Source organism: Podarcis tiliguerta, assembly GCF_965153285.1.
Source record: "Podarcis tiliguerta genome assembly, chromosome: 3".
In the NCBI taxonomy this organism is placed as follows: Eukaryota; Metazoa; Chordata; class Lepidosauria; order Squamata; family Lacertidae; genus Podarcis; species Podarcis tiliguerta.
In genome coordinates, this window is record NC_139536.1 from 33361331 (window position 1) to 33385382 (window position 24052).

The following is a 24052-nucleotide window of genomic DNA, read 5'->3' on the forward strand; positions in this document are numbered from 1 at the left end:
ATCTCTGATCATAATAAAGATTGACTGATTGATTGATTGATTGGAGGTGCACTGAGAGAGAAGGAGGGAGGAGAGATCTGAGAAGGGTTTGCAGTGATAGAAAAAGCCCAAGGGTTCAAACTTATGGTGCCTGGAGTGGTATCCCTGCGGGATTGGGATTTTGCAGATTCCCCTCTCCACTGGCAGGGGTTAAGCACTCTTTTCACTCTACATGGTCACTTCTCTGTATAAAGTACTTCCCAAGCTGCTATTACTTAGAAAAAAACCCAGCTGCTATCATTTTAATGCACTCATATATGTAATGTGTAGTTTGTCCCAAACTGATCTATTACTGAATGTGTATTTCTATCTAGTTTGTAGAATTCAATAGACTAAATAAATAGAAATAAAGATCTTAGCGGTGAACTTTAGGCAATTAGCTGTACGCCAGGGGGCACTATTAGACCACAGTCAACATTGAAGGCAAGCCTTGATAGTTCAGCTGTTTTCACAGATCAAACTAGGTGGACTGAAACTTAACTCCATTTCCCTTTAACGTAAGTGTATTGAGGCCCTGATTCCAAACAAACCAAGGACACTTCCAGGCTATCTATCTCTCTATGTCTCTGTCTGTCTATATCTATCATCTATCTGTCTATCATCTATCTATCTATCTATCATCTATCTATCTATCTATCTATCTATCATCTATCTATCCATCTATCATCTATCTATCATCTATCATCGTAATTAAGTGGCATATAAACTGTAAAAATAAGTGAAATATAGGGGGAATTTAATGTCTTGACTATCTGTTGACCTCACAGATGTTTTACCCCTGAGCACCCACAATCATGCCCATTAACAGGACAAAAAAAATGCATGGCTAGCTTACTTTAGCATTACTTTTATCCTTCTGTCTCTGATCAGATATTTCTGCTTTCTATCCCCTTTAAACATTCTGCATTTATAGACAGAGACCGATTTTTATGCCATAAGCAATGTTTAATGTTTTAATGCATTAAACATTTTTTTATTTACTTAAGGGATGAAGAATAATTTGAAAATAAATGTGATCCTGGAAATAGAGTAATATTTCAGTGAAGAAAGGGATTTGCTGGATTCTAATAGACAAGGCATTATTACCAAGGCTCAGTTCCTACATCTATAAAATGATGTGGTGCAAGTCCATTGAAAATAGTAGGGCTGTATATGATCTAAATAGGGTGTGGAGACATTTTCAAGGGATAGTACCAAGCACAAAAAATGGATGCAGATTTTGTGTTGAACAGGACTATTCACAATACTTCTTGGGATTGCTCTTATTGTTTAACAATGTGACTTGTAGAAGAATACTAAAGGAGCTGTTTTTTGCACCTCCGAGTTGCTGATAGGTAAAGGTAAAGGGACCCCTGACCATTAGGTCCAGTCGTGACCGACTCTGGCGTTGCGGCACTCATCTCGCTTTAATGGTCGAGGCAGCCGGCGTACAGCTTCCGGGTCATGTGGCCAGCAGGACTAAGCTGCTTCTGGCGAACCAGAGCAGCACACGGAAACACTGCTTACCTTCCCGCAGGAGCAGTGCCTATTTATCTACTTGCACTGTGTGCTTTCGAACTGCTAGGTGGCAGGAGCAGGGACCAAACAACGGGAGCTCACCCCATCGCAGGGATTCGAACTGCTGACCTTCCGTTCAGCAAGCCCTAAGCTCTGTGGTTTAACCCACAGCGCCACCCGAGTCCCGAATTGCTAATAGATATGGATAAATATATGACTTAGCGTGTAGCTCTTTATTACTACTGCTAAGAAAACAATGAAAAGATATTTATTTCTTTAGAGACACCTTTTAATTGCCCACAGGACAACTTCATATTTTGTATTTTTTCCCCTGCACTGCACATTTTCCAAGGCCTTTGACTAAAAAACCCTTAAACATTTTAAAGTGGCATCAGATACAGTATACAGCCAGAAGCAAAATGTCCTTTGCGCAAAAGATATTTGGTGTACGTGCATGGAGCTCCTTGGATCTTTGCCCATATTTTTAGCCATGAGATACAGTTATCTTGGAAATATTTATTACCAAGTACCGATGCTGGGGTCCACATGGTTCTGCAAAGAACAGAGGTCCTCAGTTTTTGTCTGGCCTTAGCACTGTCAAAGCATGAAGTTGTCTCTGACCCTGATCAGGAAAAGGAAGGCTCTTGTCTGACATCTTGCTAAGCTCTAGGGGTAATAAGAAGCACAGGGAGAAGCACCTTCAAGGCTCAGCACAATCAAAGGGACTAGCTCCCACCTTTCTTCCAAGTTGTAGATGCAGGATAGAAATGTGTCCCTATGGTTCACCTAAGCTTTAGAATGCTTATTCCATCACAATTTTCAAGTGCATCTAACCAACACAAGGACAAGACAACCCTTAATCAGCTTTACATGCCAGAAGCAAACTGGCAAGTCAAGTGTTGGAAGAACATTGTAGGGCGGAATATTTTAAAAGGGGCAGTCTGACCCCAAACACACTATTCTTTGTTGTCAACCCAGTAGAGCACCACCATCATTCCTTTCCTGGTGCACTTTGGCCATTTCTTCCAATCCCGTAGTTCTCAACATGCACTGCAACAGGGATGGACTGAGCCCTCTTATATATCTCAGGTGCTGCAACCTTACATACATGGAGCACCTGAGAAGCAGAAAGGTCCTGCTAGCTAGGGATGATGGGAGTTGTAGTCCCAAAACATCTGGGGGGCCAAGTTTGGCCATGCCTGGACTACACTGTTACTTGCACTAACTCAGTAACATGTTAAGGAGAAAAGTAAATGGTGATGTACCTAATAGCTTAATGGGGATTCTTTTGCACACGTCTTAACTTGGAATCGGCCCCTGGCCCCTGGATGAAGCCAACATGGCTACAACTCCTGTTCAAAACTGAGCAGGTTTTAAGTCAATCTAAGACAATCTGGCTGCCTGTGGTTAGGAACATTGAAAATTGACTCAGCTCAGAAAACTTGAAGAGGTACTTTTATAACACTACTGAAGGAGCAGGTCTATACATAGCACCCTAGCGGTGGAAATGCTTTCTAGGGTGAGATGGGTGGAACCCGGTAGCTAATTATTAGAATGCAGGAAATCCCTTCTTTAAGAAAAGTGTTTATATCTAAATAGCATGATTCCTAAAGGAACAGCGTGTGCCTGCCTCCCCCAGTATACTCCACATAATTTTTATGGGTCTGGCTCATGTTTCTTCCACTTGAAGACAAGTTTCAAAATGAAGGCATAGTAAAATGATACCTGTGTCAGTGGTCCATGTAGCAGGCTTTAATTTTGTTATTCTAATAGCACCATCAAGGTGTGTTGCACCTTATAGGTCTCTGCCTTGAGAGGTGAACAATCAAAATTTTGATGCGAGGAAAAATCAGGACAAGGCTTTCAGGAAGTGTGTGACTGTTTCATTAGGGCAGTGGTTTTCAACCAGTGTGCCATGGCACCCTAGGGTGCCTCGAATGATGGTCATACAGCTGCAGAGAACACTGACCTCTGTCCCTCTTTCCTTCCCTCCCTCCTTGGGATGCCCTCTTACATTTCTGCCTCCCAAAGGCTTGCACAGCTGTTTGTTGCAGCAGCCCTGGCTACAAGCTGCCCAGGAGAATGGTGCTGGCCAGGGGGTGGGGCAGTGTGAGGCGGCACCTCTCTTTGGGGCAAGGGGGGGGGGCAGCTCAGAGACCAGGGATGGCAGCTACAGCTGCCCAGAGGACTCCCAAGGAGAAGAGAGAGGAGGCTGAGGGAACACTATGCAAGGGAGGGTGTTCGAAAAAGTGTGAGGGGCTACCAGCTCTGCAGGTGACATAACTGGGCTCCTGAGCCCCACAGGGGAGCCGCAGAAAGAATGTAGTTGCTCAAGGGGGAATTAGGGGAATGAGATCTATACAGCCTTTGACTTAAAAACCTTAGAAGCAGTCGGTTTGAGCAGGGATTTGAAGATGCAGTCACCACTAAGCAGTCGTTCTAAAGGAGTTTAAGTTTTAAATGACAGCAGTAATTCAGTTGTTTAAAGGATGACATCTGAAGGTGGCAGAGTTAGAAGAAAATCATAGGCAGCAATGTATCAGAATTTGACAGTAAAACAAGGGAGAGAAGGCATTGGAAAGGCCACAGCATTTTGTTTTGTTTTTCTTCATTTAGTAATGATGATGATGATTGATGATGATGACTGGTATTGATGAACTGGGAAAATAAAAAATGGTGCCCTATAATGATTGGAGATATGTACATACTCACTACACATGAATGAGTTGTGTACAAACATAGACTTGCAATAGACAAATTTAAAGATATTTGGAATTAATTTTTTATAAATACCTTATTAGATGAAGGTCTGGTTAACTACAAGCCCTCCCCCCTTTTCACAATGTACACAATGTCTTTTTTGTTTTTTGATTTCTACATGGGTACTATTTCTTGTTTCTTCTTTTTCGTGTCATATCTTATTCTGTGCACTTGTAATTTTGTACTTTTTATTTTTCAATAAAGAATATATATATATTTGTTAAATTTGTATACAGTCCTTCATCTGCAGATTTCAGCGTAGTTTACAAAAGAAGTCATAGCATGTTTGTCAAATTATGCTTCATGTGTAGAAGTGTTGGGTCACCCAATGTCAGTAATTGGCATTAGTTTCACAACTTGTAAGAAGTACTTCAACCAAACCAAACCAAACTTTATAGGTACAAGATACTATGATGGCCTCCAGCTTAGATACCTTTAAAAGGAAGTCAGACCAATTCATGGTGTGTGGTCTATTAATCACGACAATTTTATAGAACTGGAGTAGCCAACATTATGGCCTCCAGATGCTGAGCACAACTCCCATCATGTAAGCTCACAGGCCATGCAGACTGGAAGCAATGGCTTGTAACCTGATATAGCAGAAGACTGTTGCTTTTAGAAATCCTAAAAGCAGAGCATGAAGACGTGTGGTTGGCCACTGTGAAAAACAGGATGCTGGATCTGATCAGGCAGGGCAGAAATATCAGGTACAATCTCAGATTGGAGAAAGGAATATGTTCTGGTAATAGAGAGGTAGGACTGGTTGTCATCAACATATAAATGACATCAAAGCCATGGGATCTGATAAGGTCACCCAGCTACAGTATGTAGCAAGAGAATAACAGAAGGCTGAAAACAGATACCTAACAGGAGGCCAGTGGAGAAAAGAAGAGGAGAGGAAGAGGTGTTGACAAGCAAAAGCAAGACTGTGCAAAACAAGAAAGCACTTAAATTATGCAAGCAAATTTGCATAATTTAAACAAGTTACAGCATTCAACTGGTTGGTCACATAATTTGTTAAACCTCTGAGCAACATATTGATTTTTCCACTAGCCCCAGAGAGAGAACTGAAAGTAGATTAGCTAAATGCAACCAAGGCCATGTACCATGATGATGCTACATAAAAGATTCTCCAGCATAATCAAGTAAATTTTAACGATGACCAGTTACAGTTCATCCATTAGTACTGTTGGGAAGGAAATAAAAAATGAAAATGTTCCAACAGATTTTTATCAGTACACAAATGGGGACCTCAATATCAATCTGTAAAACAGTCCCACAATTTCCTAAATCTGGGGGGCTCTTTTTTCATGTATGTTTGTTGTTTTGGTTCCAAGAGGGATTTTTCATCTCCAGGGGAGAAACACTTCTACACATAATCTCTTTTCATTAGCACCATCTTGCAAGTTTCTAGAGCAACAGTACCATTTGAACATCTCTTTAAGATTCTGTTGCACTTTTGTATCTCCTCCTAAATGATGACACGGGGTCCCTGCCCTCATTTCATTATCTAACTCTTCTCCATATCCCCAGATACTTCAAATGGTTTTAATATGTCTCAACGAAGTCCTAATGAAATCAACAGCATTGAAACCTTCAGTGAAATCTATAATGGATTTAAATGGTACATGCAACCTTTTGGGGAACATGACTGTTTGAGGAAACAGTCTATAAAATAATGTGGTGGTCTGAGACTGAGTCAGCTACAGTGTGCAAAACAAGACTTGAATACAGAATCAAGAGGTTTAGTAAAGTTTATTCCTAAAACTCAAATTTCCTTCCAAGCCAGCAAGACACAACCAACTCAGATGTCATGTTTTGCATCCACACGATGGGTTTCAAACAATTTATGTGCAGTCACACATGTGAAAAAAGCAGGTCAGTTGTAAAATTTGTTCAAAAACTATCATGTGAACTAATTTTATTTAGGATTCCAGCAGCCTAGACTCATTTGCACAAGGTTGTCTTTGAATAAGCTGCTTACATGACACATTCTGATGGAACAATGGTAGGAACGAAAGGTTACTACGGTAAATAAAGGTTACTTACTAGTAAATTATAGGAGAATGCTACAAAAAAAAAAGACATAGAAGCTTTAGGGGGGGCAGTAAAAGGTGTCTGTTTCCTTTTATTAAGGAAAGAGAAAAAGGGGAGAGGACAGTAAAGTAATAGTTAGAACCATGCTGAAATACATCACTAGTTCCATTCTGGTTACACAGAAAGGCTAAACACCCTTGGCCAAAATACTTAACACAAATTGCAAAGCCAAGAAAATGACACATCTCACTTGATTCCCCGGTGACATCTGTTAGTAAGGGCTAGAGCTCACCCTCAAGCCTAGAGACCAGCATTTGTATTCATGGGCAGGATCTAAAAACTGATCATGAGCAGTCTTAAGTAGCTTCAAAGAATACGCTTCCAGAAAAGTTGTTTACAGGTAATTATTATAACTAGTGGTTTTAGCCATTACATTCTTTGTTGGTTTCATTGGTATTTGTAAATTTGCAGATTGTTATCAGACATTAAGTAGTGACAAGTGAGGTGGAGGACAGAAAAAGAATACAAATTACAGCGCAAGTAAATGTCTTTCAAGATGGCTTCACATGCACGCCTGCATACATGGGCAATGTTGTAAAAGCAATTTCCCAAAATAATTTGTTAAACCCAATTATACATATTAAACTACTGCCCTTAAACACATTTTGGGCTCCTTTATATTATCTGAAATGAAGGTGCTCTTACAGTGTAAAAATGACAAAGTCACCCACTTTACAAAAAAAATAAAAATAGAGAGCGAGCGCTGGATATGGCAAAGCATTGCTTCCAACTCGTCACATTCCATTTACCTTCTTTGAGGTGATTTTTTTCATACAGTACTGACCCAAGAAGTTCATCATTTCATCATCAGATAATAAGGTAGACACCACAGTGCTAGGGAGCAACAATGGTTGGTTATCCATTGATCTACAGGTGTCGTTTACAGAGCTGCTGTATTTTTAAATATCCACCAACACAAATCTATATTAGTGTCAATATTAAGCTTTTGTCTGCATCTGATCTAATGTATGCCATCAGGGGCAAATTATTTCATAACAAAGATTGGAATAACCAGTCAGACTTCAAATCAATTAAACAACTTTACTAAATGAAAAATCCTACATTTAATATGTGTTTTAAAACAAAATGGAATTAGAAAAGAGACGTAAATCCATGTAAGAACTTTTCACTTTGCCAGAAATCCCTTGCATAATACGTGTCAGTTCATTAAATGCAAGTTGCTAGAATTCTCGATTTAACATTTGCAAAGACAATATTAAAGAGTTCTACATTGTTGCACATTTAGAATAATTTAAATTGGAAGCTTCCCTACTAAGTAATCTTATAAATTTGACTGTGTTCAATAAAAAACATTGTATTAATATCCAATCAAGTCCCTGCCTTTCAATTTTTATCCGTTTACAATCTTTGCACATTTGACAGTGTTCAATAAAAAAAACATTGTATTAATTTCCAATCAAGTCGCTGCCTTTCAATTTTTATCCGTTTACAATCTTTGCACATTTCTTTACACTTTGCCATTTGCCAATATGAACCCTTTAAGGAAAACAGGAAAAGAAATACTGCATCAACTCTTGATCATGTACAGAAATTATTGCTACTATAGTACACTACAAAGCAGAAGTTTCTACAATAGTATATGAACCTTGATCATGAAAATCCAGAGGATATAAATCTTTAGTGACATAAGCCTTACAATCATGTAGAACATTCACATGGCAATATTAGACAGTCCAACCACCACTAGCCATAGTTAACCTACTGCTCAATGATCAACATCCATTTAAATATACCCTCCTGGAGGGTGGGGCAGAGTGCACAGTTGGGCGGGGAAGAGGAGAGGAAGAAGAGAGCTAGCTTTTCCAGGCATATCAGAGAAGGATCTTCATGTTTGGTGAGCTATGCAGAATGCACTTTAATGCAAATATGACATTATCAGGAAGCTAAGCATGCCAAAAGGTGTTTCATGCTAATAAAATCTAATGCAAGGTACCACATAATCAAGTTATCGACTAATAAGTAATACCATTCTTGCCCTATTTAAGTTAAATGAAGTGTCATTGTGAGTGTAATGTTAGTTTAAAATGGTGCAATGAACAAAGTCATCCTGTGGCAATCTAAGATAAAAAGTAATGTTTTTTGTCATGAGAAATACTGACTGTTGGGTTGTCTGGATAAGGAGCATTACCGAAGTCACGAGCTTGAGATTGGTTTGTGTCTTTAAACTCCTATTATAGGGGCACACATTTAGTTAGCAAGAATACTGGGAAGAGGGAGAACAGCAGCTGCCCCAAAAATCCCTTCCACAAATCATTTTCAGCCAGGAAACATGACTAGATACTTTGCCATCATTCTAGCTACAAAATAAGAGAAATAAAAGCAATCAAGCAACAGTAAGACCACATTACACAAATGAAACATCATGCTCTCATCTGATTTAACTATTACATCAAGCTTAAATTGGGATGTTGGTCAACTTTAAAACTGTGATGTGAATATGCAACCAAAATAATTTGTTTAGATTTGATTTTACTCTATGTTGGTTATTAGAGCTTGGAGTATACTTGTTACAATACAGTGTTGCACATCTGTCAACTAGAAAATATTAAAGATCCTTTACCCGTCTCTTTAAGTTAAAGATGTGACATCATAAAGGGTGTCAAATGGCTGGATGGTTTTACAGTGCACACTTATTATATACTGTATATATGGAGTTTTGTCCTTAATAGATCTGATGGGTTTTCTATGATATTCCTTTCTTCACCTCTTCTTCGGAGGATTAGCTGTGCGAGGTGGAGTGACGGGACGTCCAGAGTTCAGTCCACCATACTGGTACTTTGCTTTCTTCTCAGATGGTTTCAGAATCTTAAGAGGATGAATTAAGAAGATGAATAAACTTCTCTTCAAACCATATCCATTAAACCAGCCTTACAATGAATGTATAACTTGCTGTCTACATTTGAGGTGGCTTCCTATTTACAACAACTGTTGAATATGCATTTGCAAAGTACAAAAAGAACTATTTAACAGCTAGGGCTACCCATTCTGTGGACTCATCTAACTAGGTAGGGATGATAGCAAACTGTCAGAGCATAATACTTTGCATACAGATGATCCCATATTTCCTCAAATGTAATGCGCACCTTCCTTGGCTCACAAAAATTAGGGTGCGCATTAGATTTGATGGCACATTAGATTTGCGTAAATACAGTAATCCCCAGCAACTTCCAGTTAAAAGATCTAGGGAAGATTTTAACCAGCTGCTGTAGAAAATACTGGGCTAGATGAACCAATGGTCTGACTCCGTCTAAGGCAGTCTCAGAGAACCAGACACCCCTAGCCAGTTCAGAGCAATCCATTTTATTTATTATTTTTCAAGAGACTCCATCAACAGAGTGGCTTGATCCCATTTTATTTAGGCAAATATTCACCTTAGCTTAGTAATACTATGACAATGAGGTATTAGAAAATTAGTTTTGAACTAAAGGAAGATCGTAACATTTGCTGAGAATGCTAGCCTTCAACAAGGGAGATACAAGCAACTGTGCACCTTAAAAGTTTAATAATAAATAAATATATAATTTTATTATTTATACCTCACTTAATTGGCTGGGTTGCCCCGGCTAACTCTAGTTTTATTCAAGACATACAATGCTAGTAACTTTCTGACCTATCCTCTCAATATAGAGGTTATAATCCATGTTTATCTTACCTGAAAAGAGCACATCAAAGTTTCATCCACACTCATCATGCCACCAGCATTGTCAAATTCTCCACAGTAATTAGGAGCAGAAAATAGGGTAACCAGCTGTCGTTTAGCAAAGAATTCATAGCCATCTTCAACTACCTGTCAGTGAGAAAAACACATAACCAATATTGTTGTAACTTAAAATATTTCTGTAATCTGAGCCAAAATGTTTATCCCATAACCTGCAGTCTAAGAGTTTTCAGAGAACACATAGCAAAATGAATGCAACACAACTTAAGATTCCATGCAAGATCCATGATCATGCAAGTTGGCTTCTCCAAACAAAATGGGAATTTTCTTTCTTCTCAGCTCCCCACTGCCTCCCCAAAAGCAATTTTCGGGGTATATGGAGGGCTCCAAGAGGAGCACCAAGGTAAATTGCACCAATGAAAGCCTGCTCCATGGTGGGAAGGAAACTAATTTGAAGTAGGTAAAAGAGGTGATCTGAAGTACAGAAATCAGAAGGTACAGAATACAAATAAGTTTAAGCAAATTATCCTTTATGCTGTAGACTAGTTACACAAAGACCTCCAGTTTTTCTGCAACATTTTTGAAACAAAGGACTCAAAATCCAGAAGTATGTGTGCAGAGAGGATGTGACAGCTTGGGCAGCTTTGTGTTCAATATTCTATAAGATCATTTATTAAATCTGTATACTGCCCTATACCTGTAGATCTCAGGGCAGTTCCAGAGACTATATATAGCTAAATTTGTAGCCTGATCTGCACTAGCTCACTACTTGTCACAATATTTGCATGTGTAAATCTGCACTAGCTCACTACTTGTCACAATATTTGCATGTGTAAATGACATAGAGCCCTGGAAACTAGAAGGTAAAGATCCCAAGTTAGAAAGAAGCAAATTCATACCTGATGAGCTCGACAAATCAAATCCAAATCATGACGATTCAAGAACTTGCTGACCACATCAGCTCCAAAAGTGAAGGAGACACCACGATCATTTTCACCCCAGCCCTGCACATCCTTGTCTGGATCAGACCACAGCAGGTCACAGAGCAAGCCTTGAAAGTAAGAGCACAAATCTCAAACAGGACCCTAATGTGGTCTTTTTGGTACAAAATATTTACCTCTCATGATTGAGATTTTGGTATGCATACTTTGTACACATGAGGCTATACAAGTGTAACAGTTATAGATTTGCAATACACTCCTACTGGAGACAATAGTGAAAACTTTTTCTATGGTCTGTGGTCTGATGTGCACATCACATTAAACCATAGCTTGTTTTAAACTATGGTTTTATATGATGTGCAAACTGAGCCAGTATCTTTAACTTTCTTCCAGCAAGAAAAATCAAGTTGTTTAGAATGGAAACAAATCAACGAATGTCCATAGATCCAAAAAATCCTGAAATTTTTTTGCTCAGGCATGCCTCATGTTGATGGATTCAGTATGAACCTCGCTCTCCAAAAATTACTGTTTCCTGTTTAATGCTGGAGTAGCATTAGAGCTGCAGCAGAAGACAAAAGGTTTTCCTATATGTCAAAATTTCAGCCAACTTGCATAGGGACTCAGGTTTAACTTAAAATCAGGAAATCCTCTATTTGAATCTCTGCTTCTATAAAGTACTATGCAGATACACATGTTTATTTTTACTTTACTAAGTTTAGTTTCCAAAGCCAGTACCTACAACTACTGTCTTACAACCAAATTGTTTCAAGTCACACTCTAGAATGTAATATGGATTTTAAAAGAGAGAACATAAAAGTTCTAATTAACAAGCTATGCTGCTTCTCTATTACACACCCACACCCACTACCTTCTTCAGCATCCAAAAATCAATTTAATATAGGTTTGGGTGAAATCAAGGGAATAATAGTGCAACTAAGTCTGGATCTAATCCCTTATGTTCAAAACTAGGTAACTTCCACATGGCCCTTTTCAATCTGTACCTCAAATGATGAAAACAAGGACTTTTAGCTTCCAAGCAGCACAAGTATAATAATACTCCTCAAAACCCTTCAGATGGGAAGTTTCACTACCTCTTTGAACACACTACTGATATATGCCACAATACAATTTTAAAATAATTTATAGTGAGTAGCAATTTGTGCAGATGGGCCTTACCTGTGTCAGGAACATCTGTGGGTCTCATAATTCTTCGAATCTGTTCCATTGATTGCAGATCTGGTGACAGTCCTGACAACATGAATGAGAAAACTCATTTTCACTGTTCATAGAAGATGTAAATAATTTAGACAATAATAGACTCCTTTATTTTCCAATGTAATGCCCCACCTCATGGCTCAATAGCTATTACACTGAGACAGGGCCATCTCTAAGATTTTGCAAATGGATATAAAACTATTTTTTATCACAAAAAAAATGCCAACAGAGGGCATGCAATTGTGTTCTAAACATTTAAGAATAAACTGCACAAAACATCCATTCTTTATTGGAAGCATAAAGAGCTCTCTATTTCACAACTGTGGGTTTTGTTTCTTTTTATAAAATTGCTCAAGGTGTACAAGATGCCTAAGGAACACTTATTCTTCATAATGAAGAAACTTTAATTTTAAATTAAGTGATCCTCACTTGGAATAATTTCATTGTTAAACAAATGCAAAATAATTGGCATCTGAGGACAAGACAAGTATTTCACTAAAAAGAACTGAATTCAAGTAGCAGGCATACTGAGACACCTCCCTCAATGACGACTTCTACTTGGATATTTCCCTCTGTCAATATAGGTTACAAAATTATTTTTATTCTATACCAAGCTGTAAAAGTTTACTAAACCAATTATTTTTAAGGGGTGGTGTCAGGGAAGAGTTAGAAGTTTCCAGTTTCTCAGAGGGAGAAAGCATTCCCCAAGGGGGGAAGGAGAGCAGTGAATCTAATAGAAGAGAGCAAGAGGAACAACAGGGAGGGACCAGCTGTTCACAGGAAAGGCAAGGGTTAAGTTCTAGCTCAGATTCGGAGGAGGGGAGATACAAGCCAGGAGGTTAAAAAAAGAGTGGGAAAGCGAAGGGAAGGGCGCCTTCGCCATTTTGAGAGTGGCTGGTCACGGAGAAGCAGAGCCCAGAAGGTATCTGAAATAAGTGACTCTGAGGAATAATAGTTAAGAACTGTTTATAAGATTGTTTTGTTAATACGCAATAAAAAGTTATAAAAGAACAAGAAGCATTTGTGTGGTGATCTGAAGAGGACAACGACCAGTCCTGACAGGTGGTTCTCCAGCTTAAGCTATGATGGAGAAAATATCTGAGCCACGTTTGTTGAAATATTTACAAACTACACTTTCATAGGCAGTGTGCAAACATAAAAACACAACATTACAATAACAGCAAAAACATCAACATATCAATGAAAACTGGCTGGCAGCAAGAGTCATGTTACGAATGCCTGTCTGAACAACAGTGTTTTCAAAAGATATGTGAAAGCAAGCAGGGGTGACTCCTGCTGAACTTCTGCAGGAGTTCTGCAGGGCAGGAATAAATAACTATTTTAATAATATAACTATTTTAGCCTGCCCTGGGACCTGCTAGTGAAGGACGCATAATTACTACTACTAATAATAATAATATCAAAGACCACTAAGAGATACAGCCGCAGGAGTGGGCTTGCACTTCCACTGCTCCTATTGCCATAAAGGTCATCATGATGTCCAATACTAATTTGTTTCTGAATCTAGACTAGTATCGATCCAGATAAATCAGTCTTATCCAAAAATATCTGTAGTTGTTCTAGCATGACCCTCTCAGACACTTTCTTCCAATGGAGAGTATAAGTGACCAGGCTGGCTTTCCCCCGCTAATGATTGCACCACCAAAGTGGCAGGTACCCCTCCCTTACATAATGACGCTGTAGCCCACAACCAGGAAATAACCCTCCCCCCAGGCTCAATTTCACCAGCTGTAATGGGCAAGGATCCAGAGAGCACATAGTCAGGCACATCCCTGCAAGCAGTCTATCAGTATCATTGTAACACATAAACTAAAAAGGTTAATTTCTTTTAAGACTTTAAGCTAGTACAACTATGAAAAAAAGATACAGAACAGAAACAACCATGTGACACATGTGTTTTGCAAATGCATTAGGAAGCAAACCAAGTATTTGTGAGGCGCTTCAATAATGGCTGAGTCTTCCGATTTATCCACATTGTGATTATTTCTAGGATGGGAGTCCTGATAATTTCTTCTGAATTTGGCTTCTTCAACACTTCAGCAATTTATTCCAAGAATATCGCAATTTATCCCATCTTGATCAGCACTCTTTTCAGGAAGAAAGGGCTGGGAATCTTTTCTGGACAGAAGGCCAGTTCTTTACCTTCCCCCTGCCTGATGGACCAAAGTTGATAGGTGGGCAAGGCCACCCACCTGTCTATCACCTGATGTCACTATTCCCTTTAAAGATTCCCTTTAAAGCCCCAATTCTTGGGATTTCAAAGCAAGTGAACCATGGGTGAGGGGGCTGAAGATGCACGATAATCTGCCCATCACAGCTGATGGGTGAGTGGAAGCATGCCATACTAGATCCAAAGAACAACTGGGACCTTTAAGTTTCTGATTTGTTCCTTTGGAGTCCCACCCTTGCCCAATGCTCATGTGGGTTTGGCTTTCTGAAAATGGCCTGGTAGGTCAAATGTGGAGGCCTGACTAGAGACCAAATACTCAAACTCTGAATGAAATTTGGGCTATGGTTTACTCTCCAAAGTTCATTTCCCTTTGAGCCAGCTGGCTTCCTGATTGTTCATACCAATATATTATTGGCTCAAAGAGATGCACCTTTCTACCTAGCAGAATAGAAGCATGATCTCTGAGGATATGGTCCTATTTTTGCGGTTAACAGACTGAAATAGATATACCGTTTCTCTTTCAGAGATGGCCGTTGCATTCTATCCAATGGTTGAGAATCCTCTGAGGACCCAGGAAGATGACCAGAGGCATTACCCATAGTAGGCTCCAATACGGTTGAGCTGAGCTAGTAAATGCACTTCCTTCTTGAAGGACAGGACCACTTAGTGATGTGGTCATGTGGGTGCTGCAAATCCCTGAGATGGAATTAAGTAACTTAAAATTCCTGCTCAGCAGGAAGTTTTGCTTCCTTGAGGCTTCTCACATCCTTCATCAATTCCTCTATAGGCTATTTTCCTATGCTGATATCCTTAATGATAGCCAAGAGGTACGGATGTATGCTCTGTTGCCTTGAAAATGCTATCTAAGTTCACCACAATCTTTGTAATGAGCCTGAAGAATGAGGGAAGGCCAAATGATAAAGGACCAGTATTTAAAACTGAACACTAAAATCAGTCAAAAGACCCAGAGCTCAATATACCCATCACTTCAAATCTATAACCTCTGCCTTCTTCAGGACTATAAAAAACTAATCAAACTGCTATACCCTGCTGGCAAGCTGTATATGCTCATTCATCAAGATTTCTCTGGCTAGATTCTGGGAAACCAATGACATTCTAGATGCTGGCGTTATAATGTATTTCAAATTCACTTTGTTTGATATTAGTTAAGAGGTAAGGGACAAGAAAACTCAATGGTTGGACTTTTGTCCAAACTTTGAAGAAACAACTGTTATGAAAGGTGTGTTCTGCTTACCTCCATGGCAGCAGAAAATCTTCTCATCTACAATGGCTGCAATAGGCAGGCAATTAAAACAGTCTGTAAATGTCTTCCAGAGCTTGATATTAAACCGCCGTTTACCTGATGGAATTAGAAGAGCAGCAATTTATCACATTACATATGGTAGTCTGACCATTCAAAAAGAGTGCCATTTTTATTTAAGTAACTGCTGAATGCAAAGGTAATTCAGAGGTTATTTCACAAGTTTAAAGAGAAACATAAAATAGTATTAATTCAATACTGTTAGGTGAATTTTTCTACAAGTTTCAAAGCATGTCATAAAAAGGGTAACTACTAGAAACATTTATATAAGACTCTACTTACATTCATCATAGAATCCATAGATGCGATTAATACTAGCACACTCATGGTTTCCCCTCAGGAGGAAAAAATTCTCTGGATATTTGATTTTATATGCAAGTAATAAGCAGATGGTTTCCAAGGATTGTTTGCCTCTATCCACATAATCCCCCAGAAATAGATAGTTGGCTTCAGGTGGAAATCCCCCATACTCAAACAATCGAAGCAAATCTGTATATTGACCGTGGATGTCACCTATGAAAATTAAGATTGCAGATATATTTAATCTGTAGAAACAATTATTATATATAGTATGTAGAAACAATTATTAGAAGAAATTATTATTAGAAGAAAATCCACAGCTGGTAGTAAAAACCAAAACAGATACTCTGCTTTGGCGGTAAAATACTAAGGGGGTTGTTTCCTCCTCAATTACACTTCGTTATGTCCATTAATTTCATTATGCCTACTCTGTTACAGTGGTACCTTGGGTTAAGAACTTAATTCGTTCTGGAGGTCCGTTGTTAACCTGAAACTGTTCTTAACCTGAAGCAACACTTTAGCTAATGGGGCCTCCCGCTGCCACCGCGCTGCTGCTGTGCGATTTCTATTTTCATCCTGAAGCAAAGTTCTTAACCTGAGGTACTATTTCTGGGTTAGCGGAGTCTGTAACCTGAAGCGTCTGTAACCAGAAGCATCTGTAACCCGAGGTACCACTGTATGTGACTAACATTTGATACAACCTAAGTTTATTAAAATATTTCTCTTCCACCCTCTATTATAAGTTCTTAGGGCAGAGTATACATTACATAAACCTTTTAATACAATATAATATATCATAAGGGGACGCGGGTGGCGCTGTGGGTAAAAGCCTCAGCACCTAGGGCTTGCCGATCGAAAGGTCGGCGGTTCGAATCCCCGCGGCGGGGTGCGCTCCCGTTGCTCGGTCCCAGCGCCTGCCAACCTAGCAGTTCGAAAGCACCCCCAGGGGCAAGTAGATAAATAGGGACCGCTTACTAGCAGGAAGGTAAACGACATTCCGTGTGCGGCTCTGGCTCGCCAGAGCAGCGATGTCACGCTGGCCACGTGACCCGGAAGTGTCTCCGGACAGCGCTGGCCCCTGGCCTCTTAAGTGAGATGGGCGCACAACCCTAGAGTCTGTCAAGACTGGCCTGTACGGGCAGGGGTACCTTTACCTTTAATATATCATAAAATCACCTTCAACAATGAAGTAAACCACCAGGCAGATCCCACTGCAAGCTAAAATTAGTATGAGCCAAAAACCTATGCAAACAGTCAGGTTTTAACTGGTCATCAAAAAGACCCCGCCACTATTACCTCCCAAGCTTCTGAGGGGAAGCTGTTCAATAACTAGGGTGCTGCAGTGAAAAAGGCCCTCCCCAACATCTTTCCACCAGCTTCTAAAAGGGAGACAGGGAGGATGGACACCAACACACACTTCTAGGTAGATTTGAATGATCAGTCAGGACAAAATGGGGAAAACATTCTCTCACATACCCTCGCACCAAGCTTTTAGGGCTTTGCAAGATATTATTAACACTCTGAAATCCAACCAGTTATGTACAGGAAGCCAGTTCAGATCCTATTGGATCAGTGTGATACAGTTATTAAAGATATACCATTTAACAGGCTTGCTTCCACATTTTTTGGGTGGTGGCAAGCATTCTCCTAGTTTACTTTTCACCTTGAAAATGGAAGCTTTTATACTGTTGCACTCTTTAAGAAGTTTAACGGTTGTATCCAAGGATAGCCTACTCAGAGTAGGCCCATTGAAATTAATGGACTTGACTAATTTAGGACCATCAATTCCAATGGGTCTATTTTAAGTAGAAGTTAGTTGGATACAACCTGAAGTATTTAAATAAATCACGGATACCTTCTTGGCCTCAAGGCATGCTACATTTTTCATATGCTTGTTGTAGACACTTTTTATAATAGTACCTCTCACATATTCCTATACCACTACTAACAGTCAGGAAATTGTACTGCCTTCCTACTATCTTGTAATCTCCATGTGGACAGCTGTTATTGCTTCTACATCTTTGCATACTAACTACTAGTTTTTCTCATGCTGCACACAAAAAGTTATTGCTATATTGCAGGCTTTAATATTACCAAGATTTTGCAAAGAATAGGGCTTTATTACTATTTAAAATCATTTTTATACCAATTTTTTAAATTGCTAAGTGTTCTACAATCTAACTTAAAAGCATCAACCAAAACATTACAAAATAAAATATTACAAATTAAGATCTAATACAAAGTACACATTAAAAACAGAATAATTAACAGAAGAACAAAATGTTCTCTTAAACATAAAAGCATTACATATTAAAAAATCAAATACAAAAATAGATTTATACTTCACAGAACAGCATCATAAGCAACTAAAATAAAGGAAATAGGAGTAGCATGCTGGTGCCTTAAAAATAAATGGCAATGCCTTTTTCTAGGACTTATCTCTACAGTAAACATACCACTAGTCTGAAAGGCGTTTAGGAGCTAGGAATTGTACATATTCTTTAAAAAGTGTTTTAGCAGTTTAATTGTAATGTTTAATTATATTGTGTTATTCTTTTGATGAGCTCTTTTGGGGAGGAAAGGCAGGATAAAAATATCAAATAATAGTAAAAAACACTTCAATTACAAATCAGTTTGTGAGTGTTTCTAAGTGCATTCAAATGATAGGTTAAAAACAGATGTTTTTAACCTATCATTTGAATGCACTTAGAAACACTCAGATGCTTTTAAACCTGCTAATAAAATACTATTTAAACTAAACTAAGCCCAGATGCAACTGCATTTGTTTTTCTAGTCTGTACTGTCCCTCTGAAATCTTCTAGCCTCTCAAAGAGCTAAAGCTCAGCTAGTGATGGCAGAACTCTTCCTGCTGAATGCTGATTCAGGCAAACGAAGGCATTCAGAGTGCAACTGCAGTGGCATGTTGCCATTCCTCCCAAAGCCTAAAGTTGTTTAGCAAGCATTCTTGACCTTCACATCAAAAGGCAAGACACTCCCCTTTTGAGTCTTACCCAAAAAAGAATGCACAAGTAGGCTGAAAAATAACTGTGAAAATATGAAGTGTTTTAGCACTTAAGTCTTGCCTCCTAAATTACTTTAATAATATAGGAACTAAATTAAACCCAAGATTAGTATTTACTATATATTAAATACAGTATTTCTTTGTACAGCCGGTTTTGAATTAGCTTAAGACTTGGCAGGAGTATTTAGGATATAAATCACTCAAAGTAGTAAAAGAGTACCAAATTACCACATTTTAGTAGGGTAAGCAGGCTATCTTTTCATGTTAAATGGTTTTGCTTCTCTTTACTGCTTACATATTTTGAATACATAGCAACATTCGGCAAATATTATTTTGCAGGTTAAAAGCTTTGCTTCTTTAGTATACAACATTAATCACCACATACCACAGATCTTCAGCGGTGCCTCTAGCTCCAGAAGTATGGGCTGGCTAAGAAAGATTTCTCGTGATTTTATACACAAGCCCCGAACTTCGGCCTCTGTCATCTGCACAATCTTTCCTGGACGACATCCTCGCACTGAAAGACAAATGATAAATTCAGGTCTATGAAAATTTGTCAAGGAAAACAGTGTGTTTCAAATAGTAAGCCCTTCCCTTCCTCAGCATTTATAAAGCACATTAAACCAAAATGTGTTTAAGCATATGGTTGGCATCCGTCCGTCTTGGGAGGCAATGGAGGAGTGTGCCTTTTGAGATGAAGTCAAACTGTTCAAAGGTTACAGTGCCTGTTGTAGCTGTAAAGACTGATATGAGAGAGACATATCTTGTTGCAGCTGGGGCAGATCAAGGCGTCCAGTTGTGCTGTTTCAGATGCACCATGCCATTTCTTCTCTCTGCACCTTTCCCAGGTTAACATTTATCCAGATATTAAGTTTATAGTAAAATGATTTGTCTGAATTGGGCCATATCCATTGATCGATAGAGTCATAATAAAGTAGGCATTCACTTTTAATGCACACTATGGTTCATCATTCTGTTATTATCTGCAGAGGGTATAAAAATGTGCTCAATGTACAATGTTTGCCATCAAGAACTTACTGGATGTCCAAATAATAAAAGAGAATAAGCTTTAAGAGTACAGATCTGTCATATGACCTTATTGGTTTGAAAACTGTTATACTAATGAGCTTCCCTAGTTTCATTTTGGCAACCCCATCAGAACACTGCAAGCAAAGATCGAGAGCGATGGAACAGGAAACATCATTGCATGCTTCTCCATTCCAAGCTTGACTAGATTGCTTGATGACCCAAGAACCAGGGGGCAAGTTCTGTTTGAGCCACCTTTATCTTACATGGAGAAAGGGGCCTTTCTGCATAGCTCCAACTGCTGATACTACCCCTCATTGTTGGCCCAAATGCTTTAGGGGGTCCATAATTTTGTGTCAAGTAAGTGCTGCAGGTACTTACTTGACAAAAAATTCATCTTCTTCATGGAGCAAGGAGGCTAAGGAGTCTCCCACCACAGAACCTATCTACTCATAAATGTGGAAGGGTTTTTCTTGTTGAGGAAATATCAGGACCAACATCTGAAGGAGTGTGAAAGAATCCTGTTCATCACTTCAACAGATGACATCAGTGGGGGCTCCTCAACCCCCAGATGCCAATGAGCATGTGGATAGGGGTGATCTAGTAGACACTGTATACTTAGAACTTCACCAAAGAATCCTGAGTAGGTTTAAAAATCTTGGGATATGAGAAAAGGTTCTCTTCAGGATTAGAAACTGGTTAAGGAGCAAGCAGTAGAAGGCAGCAATAACAATGGAGGGATACAAGAAGCGGGGTCCCTTCAAGGCCTGTATTGTGACCAGCATTTTAAATTTGTCCATAAATGATCTGGACTTAAGGGTGAACAGTAAGGTAAACAATTTTGCTGATGACAAAATAAGTACTTCTTCGCATGGCACATAGCTGAGCCACAGATTTTGCTACCACCAGATGTAGCAATGTCTACCACATCACATAGACTCAACAGGTATACACATTAATATAGGAGAAGGCTATCAATGGATACTAGTCATGATGGAAATGTACAACCCTCTAGGATCAATGGCAGGATGCTTCTGAGCACTGGTTGTTCATATCCTGCTTATATGCTTCTCACAGGCATCTGGTTAACCACTGTGAGAACAGAGCAATGGACTAGATGGGCCTTTGATCCAATTCAGTATGGTTCTTCTTAGGTGGCTGCATAACGTTGATACTGTTTTCAATCCTGGATTTGAATCATGATGCCTTATTCGTAACTCATTTTGGGGGTCCTATGGCCAACTCTGTATTTTAATCTGAAAACTTAATTATGTTTTCAACTGGTTGCTTTTTTAAAAAATGGAAAAGCAGGATTTAACTAACAAATGAATATGAACGGCTTTGATGAATTAAGTGCTCCCTATAGCATATAGGGGACGCGGGTGGCGCTGTGGGTAAAAGCCTCAGTGCCTAGGGCTTGCCGATCGAAAGGTCGGCGGTTCGAATCCCTGCGGCGGGGTGCGCTCTCGTCGTTCGGTCCCAGCGCCTGCCAACCTAGCAGTTCGAAAGCACTCCCGGGTGCAAGTAGATAAATAGGGACTGCTTACTAGCGGGAAGGTAAACGGCGTTTCCGTGTGTGGCTCTGGCTTGCCAGAGCAGCGATGTCACGCTGGCCACGTGACCGGGAAATGTCTCCGGACAGCGCTTGCCCCCGGCCTCTTGAGTGAGATGGGCGCACAACCCTAGAGTCTGTCAAGACTGGCCCGTACGGGCAGGGGTACCTTTACCTTTACCTTATAGCATATAGTTCAAACAAAGAACTAAACAGAAAATCTCAAGTTTTGAATCTGTATAGATTTGCATATGACAATATTTCTAGAGAAAAACATACTATGTTTTTAGTATGTACATGTTGCTGTAGCTACTATTTTGGAAGGCACATTCCTGAAGGTCAAATGCCTCTAAGATAAAACTGCTTTCAGCACTTAAATTGAGTACAGAACTTTATATATTTATGGTTTTAAGTTGCATAACACTGATTTTGATGAAGGACAGGTTAGATATATGTTAATTAATTAAAGCATTCCTAATTGATCAAAGAGGTTTTTTCCCATTTCTCCATGTGGCAAAACTCTTAGGTACCTTACAGCTACTGCAGCTTGCAGCATTATCTCTAGCATAATACTTAAAACAGATAATTACTTTTAACTTTAATACTAACAATTTAAGTTCTACATAATATATTCTTCAATAAACTTTAAGTATTGCACATATTTCTGTTTTTTGCAACAGGAGTAAAAAAAAAATATTGTACTCTGGCTTCAAGACTTTTAAGAAATTGTATATCTATCCTTTAAACTCACAGGTTTACTTGGGCACTCTGGAGCACACTCACTTTGAAATACCATTGAAATCAGGAAAAAAAATATTTATGAAGTGTATTATAGGACTAATGGTTGCAAGTGTAAACATTTCTCTTTTGCTGGCAGTGTAGTGCCAGTTCCAAAGACGAGCTTTCCAGCTCAGGACTTCAGACAGCTTGAAAAAAAGAACTGGTAAATCCTATGTGTATTATTATTCAGGAGGGAAAGAAAGTCCTTCTCCCGATGTGCTAAAAGTGATCTGATAGCAGCCGACTCTCTGGACAAGACCTAAGAGCCACTAGTCATCATCCTATAGTGTTAAAAGCTTAACTTGGGGGCTGCCACCCGCAAATCAGAGTATTTAATAGCTGTAATCCAGAAGAGTTGGGGGGAGGCACTGGAGATTGAGGAAGGGGGGATTATCTCCCCCCCCCTTTCATTCCTACTAAAACATCCCTGTATAGTGCAGGGTGGAAATGTAGTGGTGGTGGTGAAATGTTGTTGTTTAAACCTCATGGCATGCAACCACCCTCAACCATAGATTCAAGTCCCTTCCCTTGAATACTTACTAAGAGTTGTTAGGAGACAATTTTTCTATTCTATTCTAAATGTCCTCTTGACTAACCTTCTTTCCTCTTCCTGGATATGCTGGAAGAAGTTTACAGGTCCCAGTAAGACTTCTTGTTTGTTTGTTTTTTAAGTATCTGCAAAGGTATATTCTTCTACATATTTAGCACCTATGTAGAAACTACTACTTTTCGATGGCTCTTTTTCGCTTCCAAACTGATAGTGAATTGGCCACCTACTTGCGTATATCTCTGAAGAAGGGATCATCACTAGAAAAAAATGAAATGGAGCCACAAGGACACTTATTCTGTGCACCATTATTTCACTTGCCAGTGTCGGGAATGAAATCTGTGGGAGGGGTGGAGGGAGGAATGAAAAAAGTAAGTTCCTCTTTGTATACAGTATATCTATTTACCTCTGTGGGACCAAGCTGGAAAGTAAGATGTAGCTAGCCATTTGGGAAATGGGCAGCAGGTACATTGCCTACAATTAAAACAAGTCCCTGCTCCCCCCCCCAAAAGTTCCATGTCTGGAGCTGGCAGGGAGGCAAGGGTCACGTCCACTAGGCCCATGCTGGGCAGGGAGCAGCCTGCCAGACTTATTGCTGTTCAAGCTTATAACTTTATTCTAGAAATACTCCCAAACCTGGGTCTCAGACAAGCTCTGTACGAACTTGAAACCCATAACTGTGCTGTCTTCCAATGTTCTCAAATGCCAAGCCCAACTGTAAGGATGTTATCAACTACTGCAGCTTTAAATCTGAAGAGGATAGGGAGAATTATCCATCATGTTGGGAGCAAGAACCCAATCCTATGCTATAACTGCATCTAAGCATAGCAAATGTTCCAAGGATTGCACTGCAGGGGAGGAATAGGGTCCTGGCTGCCACAAATACTCATTTGGCTAGCCAGAAATCTTCGGAAACTACCCATAGCATATTCTGAGGAGGAGACAGGTGCAAGATAAGGGAAAAAACTGTATAGTAGAAGGAAGCTTGTCACATTAATTCCAAAAACTACCATCAAACCAGAAATGTTAGGTCACCTAACCTTCAATATCCTAGCATGCTATCTTTGACATGGCCCAGTGAGATG

General features: G+C 39.4%; 1 protein-coding gene and 1 long non-coding RNA gene across 3 annotated transcripts in view; both read right to left on the reverse strand.

Moving 5' to 3' along the window:
* Nucleotides 1–6032: 6032 nt before the first annotated feature.
* PPP1CB (protein phosphatase 1 catalytic subunit beta) overlaps nucleotides 6033–24052 on the reverse strand; it is a 35682-nt gene continuing 17662 nt past the window's right edge. For both annotated transcript variants that reach the window (XM_083434548.1, XM_083434549.1), the window contains exons 2-8: nucleotides 19448–19579; nucleotides 16023–16253; nucleotides 15675–15779; nucleotides 12190–12261; nucleotides 10972–11123; nucleotides 10067–10201; nucleotides 6033–9219 (exon numbers count right to left, since the gene is read on the reverse strand). In XM_083434548.1, the coding sequence (XP_083290674.1) occupies nucleotides 9115–9219; nucleotides 10067–10201; nucleotides 10972–11123; nucleotides 12190–12261; nucleotides 15675–15779; nucleotides 16023–16253; nucleotides 19448–19579 (932 nt within the window). In that variant the 3' untranslated portion in view covers nucleotides 6033–9114. The remainder of the gene's footprint in view (nucleotides 9220–10066; nucleotides 10202–10971; nucleotides 11124–12189; nucleotides 12262–15674; nucleotides 15780–16022; nucleotides 16254–19447; nucleotides 19580–24052) is intronic.
* On the reverse strand, nucleotides 16274–19439 carry LOC310674858. The gene is made up of 3 exons (XR_014509805.1): nucleotides 17820–19439; nucleotides 17189–17282; nucleotides 16274–16813 (listed from the first exon to the last, which is right to left on the reverse strand). It is a non-coding gene; the product is annotated as an uncharacterized lncRNA (long non-coding RNA).